Raw genomic sequence first — 15,341 nt, 5'->3', positions numbered from 1 at the left:
AGAATACTCCTCAAGCCCTGGAGATGAGTCTTTAAGGCTGGCAAACACCTACCAGCAGGGAGACTGAGACCCTAACCCCTTGGCAACACCTCATAACCAGCTCCCCAGAGCCACCCTGCCATTTTATCCAACAGCACACTTAATGATCCTTTGAAAACTCACCTGATTGAGATAACTCAGATCAACGGAGTGCATTCACCTGTCAGCAAGGGATCAAACCTAAGCCCTTATTGCCTATTAAACATTGCAGCTGCTTCTTCCCCATCACCACTTCCCCTTGCCTTGCAGTGTATTTAAAGGGAAGGTGCAAATGCCTTTCAGAACAACCCACATGATCCTACAAGGCACATGCTCTTCTATGGCTGCTGTCACTTCAGCAGGGCTCCACTGCCTCTATCTCCAAGGCACATGCTCTTCTATGGCTGCTGTCACTTCAGCAGGGCTCCACTGCACTGCCTCTATCTCTTGAAGAAGCCTCTCAGGTGTTATGGAATGGGGAACAAGCTCTGTAAAAGTGTAGGGCAAGGAGCAGCAGCACAAGGCCACAGTCACAATAGTTTTGGGAATGGAAATACTCAAATACACAGCAAACAACCCTATTTTCAAACAGTATTTAAATGGTAGAACAAACAGCCCTCTCTTCTGTGGGATGGTGAAGTCAAGAGGGTGCAGACCAGCCTGACACGGGGTGTATGAGGGAGGCAGTGGCGAGCACGTGCAATCCCGGTGCTGGGAAATGAACCAGACTGACCACTGCCATGGTGTTGGGCCTTGACACCAAGTGGTGAGTCACTGTTTCAAGTCACTCACTTCTGCAGTAGAACTGCTCATGCTCAGAAGTTTCTAGGAAATTAAAATCTTCAGCCTAAGGAAGTCTTTCACCAAACTGGAAGTGTGATGGATGCTCAAGTTCAGCACGTAGTGCAGATGCCTCCAAAGACAGAGGCTGTTTGCCACTGACTTGCTTGTAACTATGTAAGCAGAATCACCTTTTCCTATATCTTACCTGTATGGATGAAAATTGGCCAGCATTAAACCTAAGGAAACCTTAAAACACCTTCTAAGCTAAGCGTACACATATCAGTGTACACTGCTGACATCCAGGACCTGAATAGCTTTATTCAACAACCACGCTCCTCTGGGCCTTTGTTGACCAATTTCATAGTCTAAACCAAATCAGCTATGGATCCGAATGTATTTACTAGAAACATTAGCCAAATGTTCACTCCGAAAAGCAGTGAACCATTTTCCTTGAAATCTTGTTGCCTTCATTCTTGTTATTCATCAGCACTTACATTTGATGCAAACTTCTGTGATTCCACCTCGGATCAGTGCCATGCCAATCAGTTTGCTGTATCAACAGGTCAGTGACTTTCTGCTCCATGAACCTGTGCTGGGACTTCATGGTTTACTTAAATATCGTCATCAGTAAGTTCCATATAGGAAATTACTTAAAACATTTGGAATGCATTATACCCACCTTCATAAATGCACTAAAATATAGAGCCACTGACTCCTGCAACAGAGGAATACCATTAACAGTATCACAATAGAGAGAGTAGAAATATCCCACAAATCTACTTTTCTGCAGAATCTTTTTGAATCACCTCATAATCCCAATGTAGCAATGAATTCCCACAATATATTACAAAAACTCCTTGTTTTCACAACAGATTTTTTTCATGGATAATTTTTAATCTTTCAATCCATCAGTTTCCTCACCTTTTCTAACTCCAAATCCTTTCAAACAATGCTTTTAGTTCTCCTACCCAGAATATACTTTCACGTACAGAAACAGCAGGATTGTTTTTCTTCTTGGTGCAGTAGGGGAGTAGGAAGAGATTAATAGAAGAGTGAGCAGCCTTTTTTTGTGGAGCTCCCTTTATTCATCTTGCTTAGAAGATACAAAAAGAACAATTTGCCTAATTTAGAGTTCTAGAAAACAATCTTGCAAAACCAAATATAGGCATAATACCAATTAGCTTTATGCTTAATCTACAGAGAACATATATTGTGGCAGCCAGGTACCTTCAGCCCACTGATCACTTTTGTTTAAGAACAAAAGAGTCAATATTTTAAATAAAGATACTAAGATTTTGTCTGAAACTTCCCTAGGGGCAGCTTGAGACCTTTGACATTTAAAGGTAACAAGCTGAAAAAGTTCAGGCAATGCTAATCAAGCAAACATTTAGGTTTTTTACAGAATCCTTACTCAGGCAGAGCCATAAGCAATTGAAGACAACCCTTAGGGGATGAACTGCTTTCTTTTAACAGAACACTTTCTCTGAAAAGGTTCACTTATTTTGAATAGTAACAGGAAAGGGTGTGTGTGTGTGGAGGGGAAAGGTTAATTTAAAATATTCTGGAAGCTCTTCTCATTAAATGCATGTCTCTTTTATTTTCCAGTCCTGAATGCTACAGTGACAGGAATAATCAGAAAGGCCCAAAAATCATTAAGCCCCCCCACACAGAACAACTTGAAATCTTGAAAGTCTGTTCATATTTTAAAACTAATATACACTGAAAAACTCCTGCAACCAATATATACTAACATAGACCTGAAATTTAGGAGGCAAAACTCCGGAAGATAGCCTGCATTGGAAGTTTGCTGCCTACACCTGAGTAATTTTTTCACCTCAGTAGTTATTGTGCTCGTCTTCCTGTGATCCTCACTCAAATTTCTACAACTGGTGTGAAGTAGAAACGCGAGTAGAAAAAGCTACACTTTTCAAGGGGCTGCAGAGATTAGACCTATTACCCTGTTGGGGTAAAGATGCTACATTTATACTAACAAACTAAAGAGTCATCCCGCTTTCTCCACAGTTAAATTGCTGCCACAGTTTTTTGGCTTGTGTGAAGTCGTGAGTTTTCCAAACAGTGGATGAAATTCAGCATAAGTGAGCAGCCACTCTCACAGGCAGCTGCCCTGCTTGAAAAAGCAGCAGCTTAACCATGGACCTGTTATTTCAGTCTCATGACTACAAAGTTGTCTCTGGCACTGCAACGGCTTGAGGAGTCAGAAAAGAGAAGAAGAAAAATCCAAAACACAACTGTGGCACAGAAGATATAGGAGGAGTCCCTGAATGTAAATGGCAGTAAAGTCACAGGTCTAGGAGCCAAGGAAATTGAGCAAGTTCAGTCTACCACCTGCTATGTAAAAAGAGTTAAGGCTAAACAATTTCTGTACATCTGTCCTGTAACAGCTCTGTTGATGTGATTATGTTTTTCAGAGAAGAGAGAAGTAACAAGACAAGGCAGGTATACAAAACTTTTTATTGACAACAGAACAATAGAGAGGAACGTCACCACTTCCCATTCCTCAGGAATGTCTCTATTTCACAGTCAGTCTGCTAAAAGCGTACTTTCATGGTAACGAGCAACACGAAGGCATGGAGCAGTCTGTGGCCTCCAGAGAAATGTTCCATCAGTGCAGTGCGAGGGGACCGACGGCGCACACGTGAGCAGCAGGCCCTGCCACAACACAGCCATGGCAGGAACAGCGTATGCAGAGCCAACAGCACAGACACGAAGCAGGCAGAAGCCTCAAGTTTTCTCCATTATCTCCATCTAAGGGTGATACCTGACCTGTTACTCCATTTCTGGGGGGAATACTTTATTCCCTTGCTCTTTTTTGCTTTCCCTGTCCTCAAAGATGTCCGTACTTCCAGCTGAATGGTACCGTGTCAGAGAACGCCTGAGCTTTTATATTTTGCTACCTCATACCAATTCATGCATGCACTTGAGTTTACTTTCAGAAGATTACATTGACATAAAGAGGGGAAAAAAAGTGCTGTATAAGAAGAAAAGGATTCAGTTGTTAATGCTTCCTTACTAACAAAAATATTTGGTAGTTGAATATACTCCCTGTAATATCATTTTCAAAAAGTATGTAGGCAGTCTACTTAACATTTTAAAGAAACTCAGCACATCAAACTCAGCATAATTTCAAACACTCCAAAATTAAACTGAAATTCAATCTAAACAACAAAATATCTTTAGTTTCCACAGTCCACAGAACTGCACACTGAGTGCAAGATGAAAGCTGTCTCCTGTGTAAGGTTTCCTCTGCCTGCAGAACTGTACTGGGGACCCTGTGTAGTAGCTTACACGTTTATAAACATTTATTAATTTACCAGGTTTTTCCTTTGCTTAATGGATGTGCCTGTGGATTTGTAGACATGTAAAGTGCTTTAAAATAAAACAAAAACCCCTACAAAAGAAAAAAATCCCTCAAAAAACATAGATGTGAGAATTTTATCTGAAGGAGTTTGTACAGCATTTACAATGTTGGCATAAAGCATGTGAAACATGAGCATTCCCTGCAGACTGATGCAGTGCAAGCAGTCTCATACATTAGATACTGCAATTCCTCTGGATTCAAGATGCACAATACTTACAAAAACAACCCTAGAAGCACAGACAAATGCTGGTGGCTCTTCCTCTTCTTTTTAGAAACATAATTAAAAAATCTGCATTACTCTCTCATAATTTAAATACATAAGTAATCTCCACTTTTATTACTTCATGACAATGACTTCAAATTTACATTATTTTAAGTACCGTCAGAATAGCTCCATGTATAATACAGATATTTGCTGATATCCTGTCAGAAAATAAAAAAAACCAAAACCTTCCACTATATAAAAAAAATATGCTGGAAAGACAAGAACACAGAACAGGGACTTGGTACAGACTATGATTTCAGATTTATATCAACCACAGTTAACCCAAAATTAACAGATACACAGCGATATTCAAAAGCAGTGCAAATATCTTTGGAGGTTAGAATAAAATTATACTACAAGAACATAAGACAGAAGAAATTAAAAGGCAAATACTTCAAGTACAGGAACCAGTCTCTGTGAGGTCCACCTTAGTGTTAGCTGGGAGTTCCTTTTCCCATCTTACTTCTTCCTCTGGAACACATTAGCCAACATTGCACCTGATGTAGTCAGCTGGCCCATTTTGTTCAAAAACTTGGTCTTTGTATCTTCACTTACCAGGCTCGCTGCAATTGACATCGAGCTAGCAAAGGAAAACATTTAGTGGCATGAGACTACAAATTAAAAAGAACATTATGTTGTTATTTATTAAGCAACTAAATTGTCTTTGTGTTTCAGAGGTTTCAACAAAAAAGACCAGTCTGTGAAGAAGAATTGAAAACCCATCACTACCCAGTCCATATATACACTGTTAAATTTATTATAATGTGCTCACAGTGCCTGTGAAAATGGTAAAATACTTTTGTGCACTAATTTTTAGAACCTTTGTGTAGGAATATAGAAAGGTAAAAGACTTTAGAAAGTACAAAAAGGCCTCAGAAAATAGACACAAAGCTAAGAAAGGCTGGGAAATTTCTAAACCTTCTCATGGGAAACTAGGAAGTTAAAAACCAAGCGAATACATTTATATTTATCATAAGGAACAAGAACTTATTGATAGTTCAAGATGTGAGAAGTTCTAGATATATGCTTTGCAAAGATAGAAAAAGTTTCAATCTTAAATAATGAATTATTGTGTATTGTTTGAGGTTTATAGAAGTCCTTTTGCTAATGTTAAACCCATGTGGGTCCCTTTCTTGTTAGAGTATAGTAACTTTACACCTTTTCTTGTATGCTGTTGGTTCAAAGAATAGGTTTTGGTTCAAAGAATAGGTTTTGCATAAGCTGCCATCTTGTCTCTGATCTGGATTTGCATGAATGTTATTTTCCTGTATCTCTTGCTTTTTGCCTGTATGGTACAGACAGATAATAAATTCTAAGTCTGCAACCAGTCAAGGTCCCATCCCATTTGTGAGACGCAGACCGATCCAGCAGACCTTTGGATGTCACCACATTAGCATCTGCTACCTACTGGGGAATTGCTGTGACAAATACCTCTGTGAAAGACTGGCTTTGCCTTTTCACCAGAAATGTCAATCCTTGTATTTATTTAGTTAATCACTATCAGTTCAGTCACAGACCTTTCTAACCCAAGTATCCTGCCTCCAACAGTGACATTAGCAGACATGTAGAGCAAAAGCAAGGTGACAAAACAGTGACCTCTCTCCTTAATTTTCAACTCTTTATTTTCCAACTACTTCCACCTGAGCAGAGTTAAAAAATGGTGAGGATTGTCAACCTAGTAACTCTCAATAAATCTTTATTTTGTATTACTTGATCAGCTTTCCTTTGATTTCCTTAGAAATTTCTTGCAAACCCCACCCTGAGCCCTATTGGGTCAGCCCCTTGCTGGGTAAGGAGCTGCTTCTTATGGTTGTTGTGAATGTGGCTCCTGTCACCTGTGCTTGGATGTTCCTAATTGAGACATACTGCATAGGCCAATGGAGAGTTGATAGGTTTCCCACAAACTGGAAGGAGCAATCCAATCAATGCTGAAGCTACAGGATGCTAAGCTTTGAATAATACGTTAAGAAATGATCCCTATTACGTGAAATTAACAGATTTTATTTTTTTTTAATTAACAACATATCAGTGAGCTCAACTTCAGATATATATAAACTGTTTAGCACAGTAGGAGTCATCTGTCTCAAGACAGAGCAAATGTACATAGCAGGAATATTAACAAATATTCCATACTTCCTATATTTGTAGTCAAAATGGCAAGTTTTATCAACATTGGACAAAGGCAATTTTAGAAACATTACCAAATAAATTATCCCTAGTGAACTTGGCATGGACTCTGCATTTCAAAATTATAGCTAAGACCACAAAATCTGTCTTACTTGCAAAGGCCAGATTCCAGGAATTGACTTTTCAGTCTGAAAGTTATAAACAGTTCTGTTAGACACACTTGCATCAAGGAGATAAAATTGAAGTTAACTCTGAATTGTTTCAACAGAACTTGAATGATTTCTTCAAAGGCAGAAGGGATACACCCAGTACTTTCTCCCACTGCACACTACATAAAAAAGGTGCTTATTAATAATGATTTCTGGTTCTTTTTAAAGTACCTTAAAAATAAAAGGGAAGCTTCTCACTAAAGCTGTATTGTGGATTTGCAAATAGTTTAATTATAAACTTTTAAAGAAAAATATTTATTTCAGGCACAATCATGTAGCTAGACATCTTTGGCTTGATTAAACATCTCCAGTCAACTAATGAATCACATATTTCCAGCTGATACAACTCAGCTGGGAAATTACTGCTACAGTGAGATAGATGCCTTTTGCAATTTCCTTTGATTTCATGATAAAGCAAGGGCATATAAATTATGTAAGTAACAGTTTATACTCACTATCAGCTAGTTAAGCACAAGAAGCTGTCTCAGACTGTGAGATACCCTAGAGTTGTGTGTAGCTACGAAAACTTATTTAGGAAATACTGTACATTCCAAGGAGTAGCAGCATCAAGAAAATAAAATTGCTCACTTCAGAAAAGAAAGCCTAGCAACTGGTGACAAACCTGTAGTTCTAAATAAACTGTGCTTTCATTAGTCTAATGATCCTGAATTAGACTGAGGTAAACAAGGAGGTGTTCCATTGGTTCTTGAAACAGTTTGGGGGATATCAGCCATCTGATGTCAAAAATTAAACAGTAACAACTACAGAGTCTAGAAGTTCATGTTTTCTAGAACTGTTACTGTAAATAGAAACATAATCCACAGCATCCTGCATACTTAAAAGTTTAAACATCCAAAATAAATAGCCTCCAAAGTACTTCCATTACTATGGAAACAGACTATTTAAACATAGCAAAAATTAATACGAAATCAAATAATTTGAGTCTTACATCTTAAAAAAGTTATCAAAGAACCCAACAAAGCAATAATATATCTTGTTTAAAACAATCCATTATTTAAAAAGCAAAACAAAACACAACCCACAAATGATGTGTAAATATAAAATTTTTCCTGGTGTCTAGATGAATCAGATACTACACACAGTTCTGCCTGTTTTATGGGGAAACTCTAGGCCAAAACAAACATTCTTCATGGGTATTTTATAGCAATCAGTTTGTAATATAAGTTGTTATCAATGATTAAAATACCTTATTAATTGCTAAACAAAATGTTTAACAAAAGTGGCTATCCAATATTTAAAAATGCTGAGTTTAATCTTCTGAAAAAACTATTTATTTGATCCCATATTATTTGACCAAGTTTTTCTAACAGCAAGGGGAAAAGAAGAGGTAAGACTGTCAGAAGATTGCTTTTGCACCCATTGTTGATTTCTGTGCCTGCACTGCCGTGCTGTTAACAAACCCCAGTAATTTATATCCCAGTTGTATTTAAATCCTTTGTCAAATATGTATTTGTCATTGAAATTAGGAACTGAAATTAGCAAGCGCTTAGCAAGAAAACAGATATTTACGTATATGAAAAGGTCATTTCTTCAGTGGTAAAATATTTCTTGTTAATTTTGTACAGTACAAGATTACAACCATAGTCTGACGTTGAATGAGAAAGGGGAAGGCTAATTAAAGAACAAAGGAACAGAATTGCCAAGACTTATCCTTTTCATATCTTAGTTTTCAGCAGCTGCATTCATAAAGAAAATACATTATATGTTTTATGAGGTTTGCATTTATCTGCTTCTGCAATGCCTTAATAGGCCTGTCATTCCAAAGTATTTACTACTGGTAAGCCTGAAGTATTTTACTTGGTGCCTGAGAGACTGACCCTATTTCTACTTTACATTTCTTCTGTTAAGTTCTTGTACACCTTTCTTATTTTAATCATTCTCAGACTACCAGTTGCTTCCACGACTATGGGTGAGCTCTGTCAAGAAGTAAATTCTGTAAGTTTTTTACAGATAAGGAAGCATGACATGAACAAGCTTCAGTAATTGTCTCAATTCTTATGACAAAGCATTGGGATTGAGAACAGATTATCTTTTCAGATACCTTCTCACACACTTCCTTGGCAATACTGCTAAGGATTTGTTAAGTTATATAACAATCCACAAGAGTTTACCTGCTGGCATGCCATTCCAGGCAATAAGCAGGCAAAAGAGCACATACAACTCATCATAATGACACTGAGCATTCCAAATTTCCAAATCCAAGGTGGGTCTGTTGGCTACTTTTGTTATCAGGAAGTGCACACAAATTATACCATCTCTACAGGTGAAGCAAATGGATGCATGTGCACTGTGTGTCTGCTGCCTCCCACAAATTCTGTGTTTGTGGAAAGGGTGTTTTACCATGGTGCAACACAGATGGCATTTTCCCAAAGTCAGCTTACTGCCTAACCAGCACACTTACACAGGGGTCAGTTTATACACTGGAGAAACTGCTCTTGTGTGCACCAGTCCTGTGGAAACCAGGACAGCAGCCTGAAGCAAGCCCTTCCCAGGACCAGAACAATTCCCTCAGCCCCCATGGGTGGCAAAGTGTCTGCTACATACGTTGCTCTAAGCACTTAGGCCAGGCACTCCCTGATTTCTCAGACGCAGGAGAGAAATTTAAATACAGCTTTAAATGAACAAAAAATTAAGAACCAAGAACAATTCCTATAAAAATAATTTTTTTCTTATGTTTTACACTGGAGACAGAAACAACCACTGTATTAAAGTTTCCAAAATCTGTTTTCAAACACAACATATGTCAGTGCAGGATTTCAGGTCACAAACCTTGGACTCCATTATGGAATACACTCTGCAGACACTACTCTGGAGGCACACAGAAAAAAGGAAGTGGAAGTCTTACCCTTGCGGTTCTTGGACGGTCTTGTTTTCCACTTTCTGTTCACATTCTTTTATCATGGAGCTCAAAATAACCTAAGACACATAAGGAAGAGAGATACATGACATTTGACATTTTTTCTTTTACATTAACACTTCTTATGAAATCTACTCTGCAAAAAATTCTGACATTAGCACAACTGTTTAAAACATTTCCCTGTTTTTTTTCAAGTGCCTTTGAGTTCCAGTTATCTGATAATGCCTTGTGGTTAGAAACAACAAAAACATTCAAAATAACTTAAGGAAGAAAATGTTTTCCAAATAGTTACAGAAGTTCAGGACTCCGTCCTTTTGCCCCAGGCTTTTAAAAACAGCACTATAACAAACCCACATCTGTGACACACTATATCTTCATGAACATTATGCATGAAAGAAAAAGCAAGGAAAGAAAAAAGTGTGATGGTTTCCTAGGACAACATCTTAATGGAAGGAAGTGCTAAAATCAACTTGATACCATTCCACTGGTGTCTTCCAGAGTTCCTATGACTCACGGCTTTTTCCTCTTATTTAAGTAAGTACATGTTAAAGGTTTCTGCAGAGTATTTAAGACTGAAGACACCTCCACACTGATATTTTTACACTTATCCAAAAATAAGGAAATGATTCCCAATAGCAGACTTTAAAACAAAATCATACAGTTAATTAATGGGACAGATAAATGGCTCCCTTCCCTGTTCACAACAGTACTGTTTTAACACATTAAGACAAAAGTGTTTTGTCTTAGGTTGCAAATGCAAGATGCGGCAGGGTGTGTGTATTCTATTGCCATCTGTTAGAGGTGGGGCAGGGATCTTCTGTTAATTGGGAAGTTTTCTTTATCTCTCCACAACCCATCCTCCCTCCAGGAGATATCTTCTGTTGATGGGCCATTGAATCTCACTGCATGATTGATAAAATTACATCATCCCAATGTAAGAGGATCTGCCCAGGGGGAGGAGCCAAGCATTCCTACCTGGATATAATCTGAGATTTGCAACACCACAGGCAACCTTTTCCCAGTGAATTCCCAGAGGAAGACCAGGCCCATCTACACCACAACTGGACCTTCAGAAGAAAACTACACCCCTCCACAGGCTCATTGTTACAACAGAACCACATCTGTCACTGCAGGAGGGCTGCAGCCACCATTCAATGGGATGCTACCAACACCCTGACCAACAGGGTGTCACGTCATATTCTGTCTCTGTCAGTGTTGTTTTGTATAACTGCATTTTTATTTTTACTTTTCCTAATAAAGAGCTGTTATTTCTACTCCCATATCTTTGCCTGACAGCCCCTTAATTTCAAAATTATAAGAAGTCAGAGGGAGGGGGTTTACATTTTCCATTTCAAGAGAGGCTCCTGCCTTCCTTAGCAGACACCTGTCTTTTCAAACCAAGACATGTTTTGCAACACTTAGGCAAAAATGTTAGAATGCAAAGTATGAAACTATAAATATATACATATACACACATATATATACACTGCATAAATGGAAAATTCCTCTGCCACAGCTCAAAAGAAAGCTAAATACTTTTTTGAGACACTAAACTTAAAATCTCAAAGCTACAAGCAATTAAAATTAGTATTGTCTTACCAAACCTTAATATATACAACAAAGGAAAAATACTATTTTCAATCTGTAAAATACAGATCAGTCACTAATGGTTACTACCAACTGATAACTATTTTTAAATGTATTTGCATAAATTAAAATGCTGGTTTCTGTCAAGTCTGCAGCACAACCATTAGTTATACTGATAGGATGTGGCCTGTTCTGGAGACCTGTGCCACTGCTCACTCCATTTACCCAGAAGTATGATTTCAGCATTTGAAACATTTTAGGTAGCAGGTGTTACACACCCTTGAGTGTTTCAGAGAGCAGCATTCAAACAGGACTACAATTCTTCCTGCTACATTTGCTGTTCTCCATTTACATAAAAAGTTATACAAATACATAATGCTCACGAGTACAGAGGTACAAGAGAAATACATTCAGAATTCTAGTGAAAAAAAAGCTTTTTGTTCTGTATCAAAAAAGCCCTGAAATTTTCAAGCACAGTCACCATAATTTTTGTTACTTATCATTTCCACCTGTGCACTGGAACTTTCCTACATTTTTGTACATCTGAATCCAGATGTTCCAACTATCAACAATATGAAACCTTGATCAAAGGGGAGAATAATTAATCAAGGACCCAGAATAATTTCAATAAAGGATGGCTTTCCCATCCATTGCACAGCTCCTGCTGGGAAGGCTGTGTAATTCTTGGATGAAGTGGAGCAATTATTGCCTCTTCCACAAATTAATTTCTAAATTTCTACATTATGGCTTTGCACATACTGCTCAGACCTATTTCTTTGGATTCACCTTGTTTGGTCATAGGACTGATTATGAAATCACATCTCCTTAAAGAGAAATATTTTAGAGCACTAACTCTATATTTAGAGACACTTAAGAGACTCAACATACTGAAGTCTTATAAACAGTACTGCAGTATATGGACTAAATATTTTTACCAAGTACTGACTCACTATCGTGCAACTCAAGTCTACTTTGAAAACCCATAAAAGGTAAGTAGAAAATGAGGAAGAAGGGACTTGACATTGAACTAGAGATGCTGGTAAAGTATCTGAGTGTCTGCACAAGGTGAAATGTTTCCTTTAAAGATGAGAACCTTCTCATCTTTAAAGGAATGTCCTAATGCATTCCTAAATGCCCAACTTACACTTTTATTTACATGAAAGAAAGGAAAACAAGTATGAGGTATGAGTGGTAAATGCTGCCAGACAGGACCACACAAGCTAATTTCCACAATGTTACCCTTTCAAGATGAGCATAAACTCTGTACTGACGTTAAAGCCATTAGAGCTAAGGCTCTGTGATTTAGAAAATGTGTGTTTATCAAGTGACAAGACATTTGAATAATGAATAACACCATGGAGGCCAAAATAGTGATGCAAAAATTATGCAAATGTCTAATTATTTGAGACAGTAAATGACATTCATTCCATAAAACATGATTCTCAGACAGAAGGCTTCCAAGACAGACACTAGAACTCACTGGGTCTCAGAAGCCTCTATCATGATGCCTACAAACATCCTATTGAAGTGGGAAGCTCATCAAGCCCTAGATACCCATTTCTACAAAAAAAAGGGATAAGAATTGTAGAGCACGTAGTGAGCTTTCTAACCCACTGGAGCAGGGGTAAATATTTTCAGTTTTATATTGCTCTCTGGCTAAAAAGTCAAAGCAACTGGCATCACGACTGAAGTCACTTAAGTACAGTAATACAGAATGGGCTAACGGAGGATTGAGAGCTGTCTTTACTTATTGATTTATTTTAAATCCTGTTCCAGTCCTCAGCTCTTTCTCTGACTATAAGATTCAAACTCAATCAAACCCGTTGTTCTAATTCAGGGTATCTTTTGAACTGACTATGTCTTTAAATTTTAGAAGTTACATTAACTAAAAAATGAAGTAGCAGTATTCAATCAATTATCCCCGTTATATTTTCTTGGTGAAAGAAAATGAAACTTTTGCCTAACTTCAGCTTTCAGACATAAGCTTAGGACCTCCCAGTCCACTTCCCAACCTCTCTGAACAGAGTATCTATCATTGCTACACCTCCAGTGCTGCCTGTGGTATGGAACACAATTCTGTTGCCTTCGAGTGATGCTATTTCTTTTGATTCAGACTTCTGAACTCAGGTTCTGTCCTTTCAGGTTGAAAAGTTCCTCCAGTAATAATATACAGAAAATAAAAGATTGATGCTATAGGCTTTTAGATGGTAAATGTAACTGGAAGAAGGAACCTTGTTACTGAATATAAGAACTTCGGACTCCTAGAGAATACAGTCATCTCAATTCAGTCACTTTTGCAAATACAAGGAAAATAAAATAATTTAAATTTAGTAATGTAATTAATCAAAATGCAGTATTAACCTTCAAAGACTACAACAATACTCTTCTGTACAGACTGATTAAATCTTTTGCTCTATCCCTTGAAATGTTCATCCTGTTAAGATTTTCCCCAACATGCAACAAAACAACACTTCTTATTTCTGCTACTGACTTAACATCTCTTTGTTACAATCTCTGTTAGTATTCATCCTCTTCAAGTACTTACCAAAAAAGTGCATATGGCCAAGATTTTCAAGTTATTCAAGCTGGCTTCTTCTGTTAACTTTTTTGGGTTTTTTGCTGCTTTCTGTAAGCGCCTCCTACCAGAGAAGATCTTGTTCACACCCATGTTGTCCTGTCTGCTTTTTTTATTCTGCTCTTTACAATTCACAGAATCAAAGAGTGGTGGAGATTGGAAGGGACCCCTGGAGGATCATCTGGTCCAACCCCCTGCTCAAGCAGAGCCACCTGAAGCCAAATGCCGAGGAAGAACATGTCCAGATGGCTTTGGAGTATCCAAGCATTTAGACTTCACAACCTCTTTGGACAATGTGGGCCACTGCTTAGTCATTGTCACAAAAAATCCCCAAAAACACAGTTCTGCCCATGGTCTGCGGTCTTGTCATTCAGCACCACTGAGAAGAGCCTGGCACTGTCCTCTTTGGAGCCTCTCTTCAGGTACTGATAGAATTCACCTAAGCCTTCTCTTCTCCAGGCTGAACAGTCCCAGATCCCTCATTTTCTCCTCCAGCCTCTCTTTGGACTCTCTCCACTAAGTCCACACTTTTGTATTGGGCAGCCCAGAATTGCACACAGTAATCCAGATAGGAAGGTATTTTAGGATTCTACTTCCCTAATCCTTAATAGTTTCTTTCTGGCACTCCACAATTTTTATCTACATTTCCTTGATAATATTGTAGCCAATGATTTTAGTGCATCCTTGGTTTGATTAACATAAAGATGGTAAAAACATTTCCTTTTTCTTTAATCTAGGAAGATGTGTGTTTTGACATGCATTTCTGACAGTTGAGTATTTGTCTGCAGAGATCCTCAGTTTAGAAATATATTTTACTGGTTTTGAAATCATATGACCTATTCTTTATTAAAGAAACCTCCTCAATGTCATGTTTTGAAACCACTTATGAGCAGCTCTCCTTAACTTCTGGTTTTAAATGTCATCACATTTCAACTTCTGCTACCTACATCTCATACTCAGTAAATATAGTTTACTGCTTACCTCATGCTCTGGAGAGAGATGTTCCATGTCGGTTCGTAAACACTTGAGTCCCGGCAAAAAGTGATTGACCATTAAATCCTCTGAAATAACTAAAACCCAGGTTGTTAAGGTATTGTAAGGATTGCCTTTTGAAATTATACTTTTTTTCGTGTCTTCTGATAATGTTGTTTTATGGAACACAGGGGCAGCAGCTAAACTAAGAAAATGGAACAGCATTTGACACTTCATGACTAATAAAAAGGAAAAAAAGATCTTAAACATATTTAACATAATGTATTTCATGCATCTATATAATTAAGATTTTTTTTTCTTGATTTATTGTTTAAGATCAAGAGGTTTGTTTTTTTTATTTTAGCTTGGTTTTTTGAAATATCTATCAGTTCCACTTTATGGGGTCTGGCTGAGCTGGAATTCATTTTCTGCACAGCAGTCCTCAGTGCTGTGCTTTTCACTAATACCTAGGAAGGTGTTGGTAACACACCAGTGCTTAGGCTACTGCAGAGCAGTGCTGGCACAGCATTGGTGCTGTCTCTCAGCAT

General features: G+C 37.9%; 1 protein-coding gene across 5 annotated transcripts in view; it reads right to left on the bottom strand.

Annotated features, from left to right (window-relative positions):
* Positions 1-3,254: 3,254 nt before the first annotated feature.
* Positions 3,255-15,341, bottom strand: part of RELCH (RAB11 binding and LisH domain, coiled-coil and HEAT repeat containing) — a 77,765-nt gene continuing 65,678 nt past the window's right edge. For 3 of the 5 annotated variants that reach the window (XR_005628964.1, XM_039721709.1, XM_039721734.1), the window contains 3 exons: positions 14,803-14,891; positions 9,648-9,718; positions 3,255-5,025 (listed from right to left, as the gene is read on the bottom strand). Coding sequence is in view for 4 of the 5 variants with exons in the window: in XM_039721709.1 (XP_039577643.1) it covers positions 4,905-5,025; positions 9,648-9,718; positions 14,803-14,891 (281 nt within the window). In the remaining variant the exon portion in view is untranslated. The remainder of the gene's footprint in view (positions 5,026-9,647; positions 9,719-14,802; positions 14,892-15,341) is intronic. The other 2 variants (XM_039721717.1, XM_039721725.1) reach the window with 1 other exon arrangement.

The sequence above is a fragment of the Passer montanus genome, unplaced genomic scaffold (genome assembly GCF_014805655.1).
Source record: "Passer montanus isolate IOZ18808 unplaced genomic scaffold, ASM1480565v1 scaffold107, whole genome shotgun sequence".
Classification (NCBI taxonomy): Eukaryota; Metazoa; Chordata; class Aves; order Passeriformes; family Passeridae; genus Passer; species Passer montanus.
This window is presented reverse-complemented; position numbering and strand designations above follow the sequence as displayed.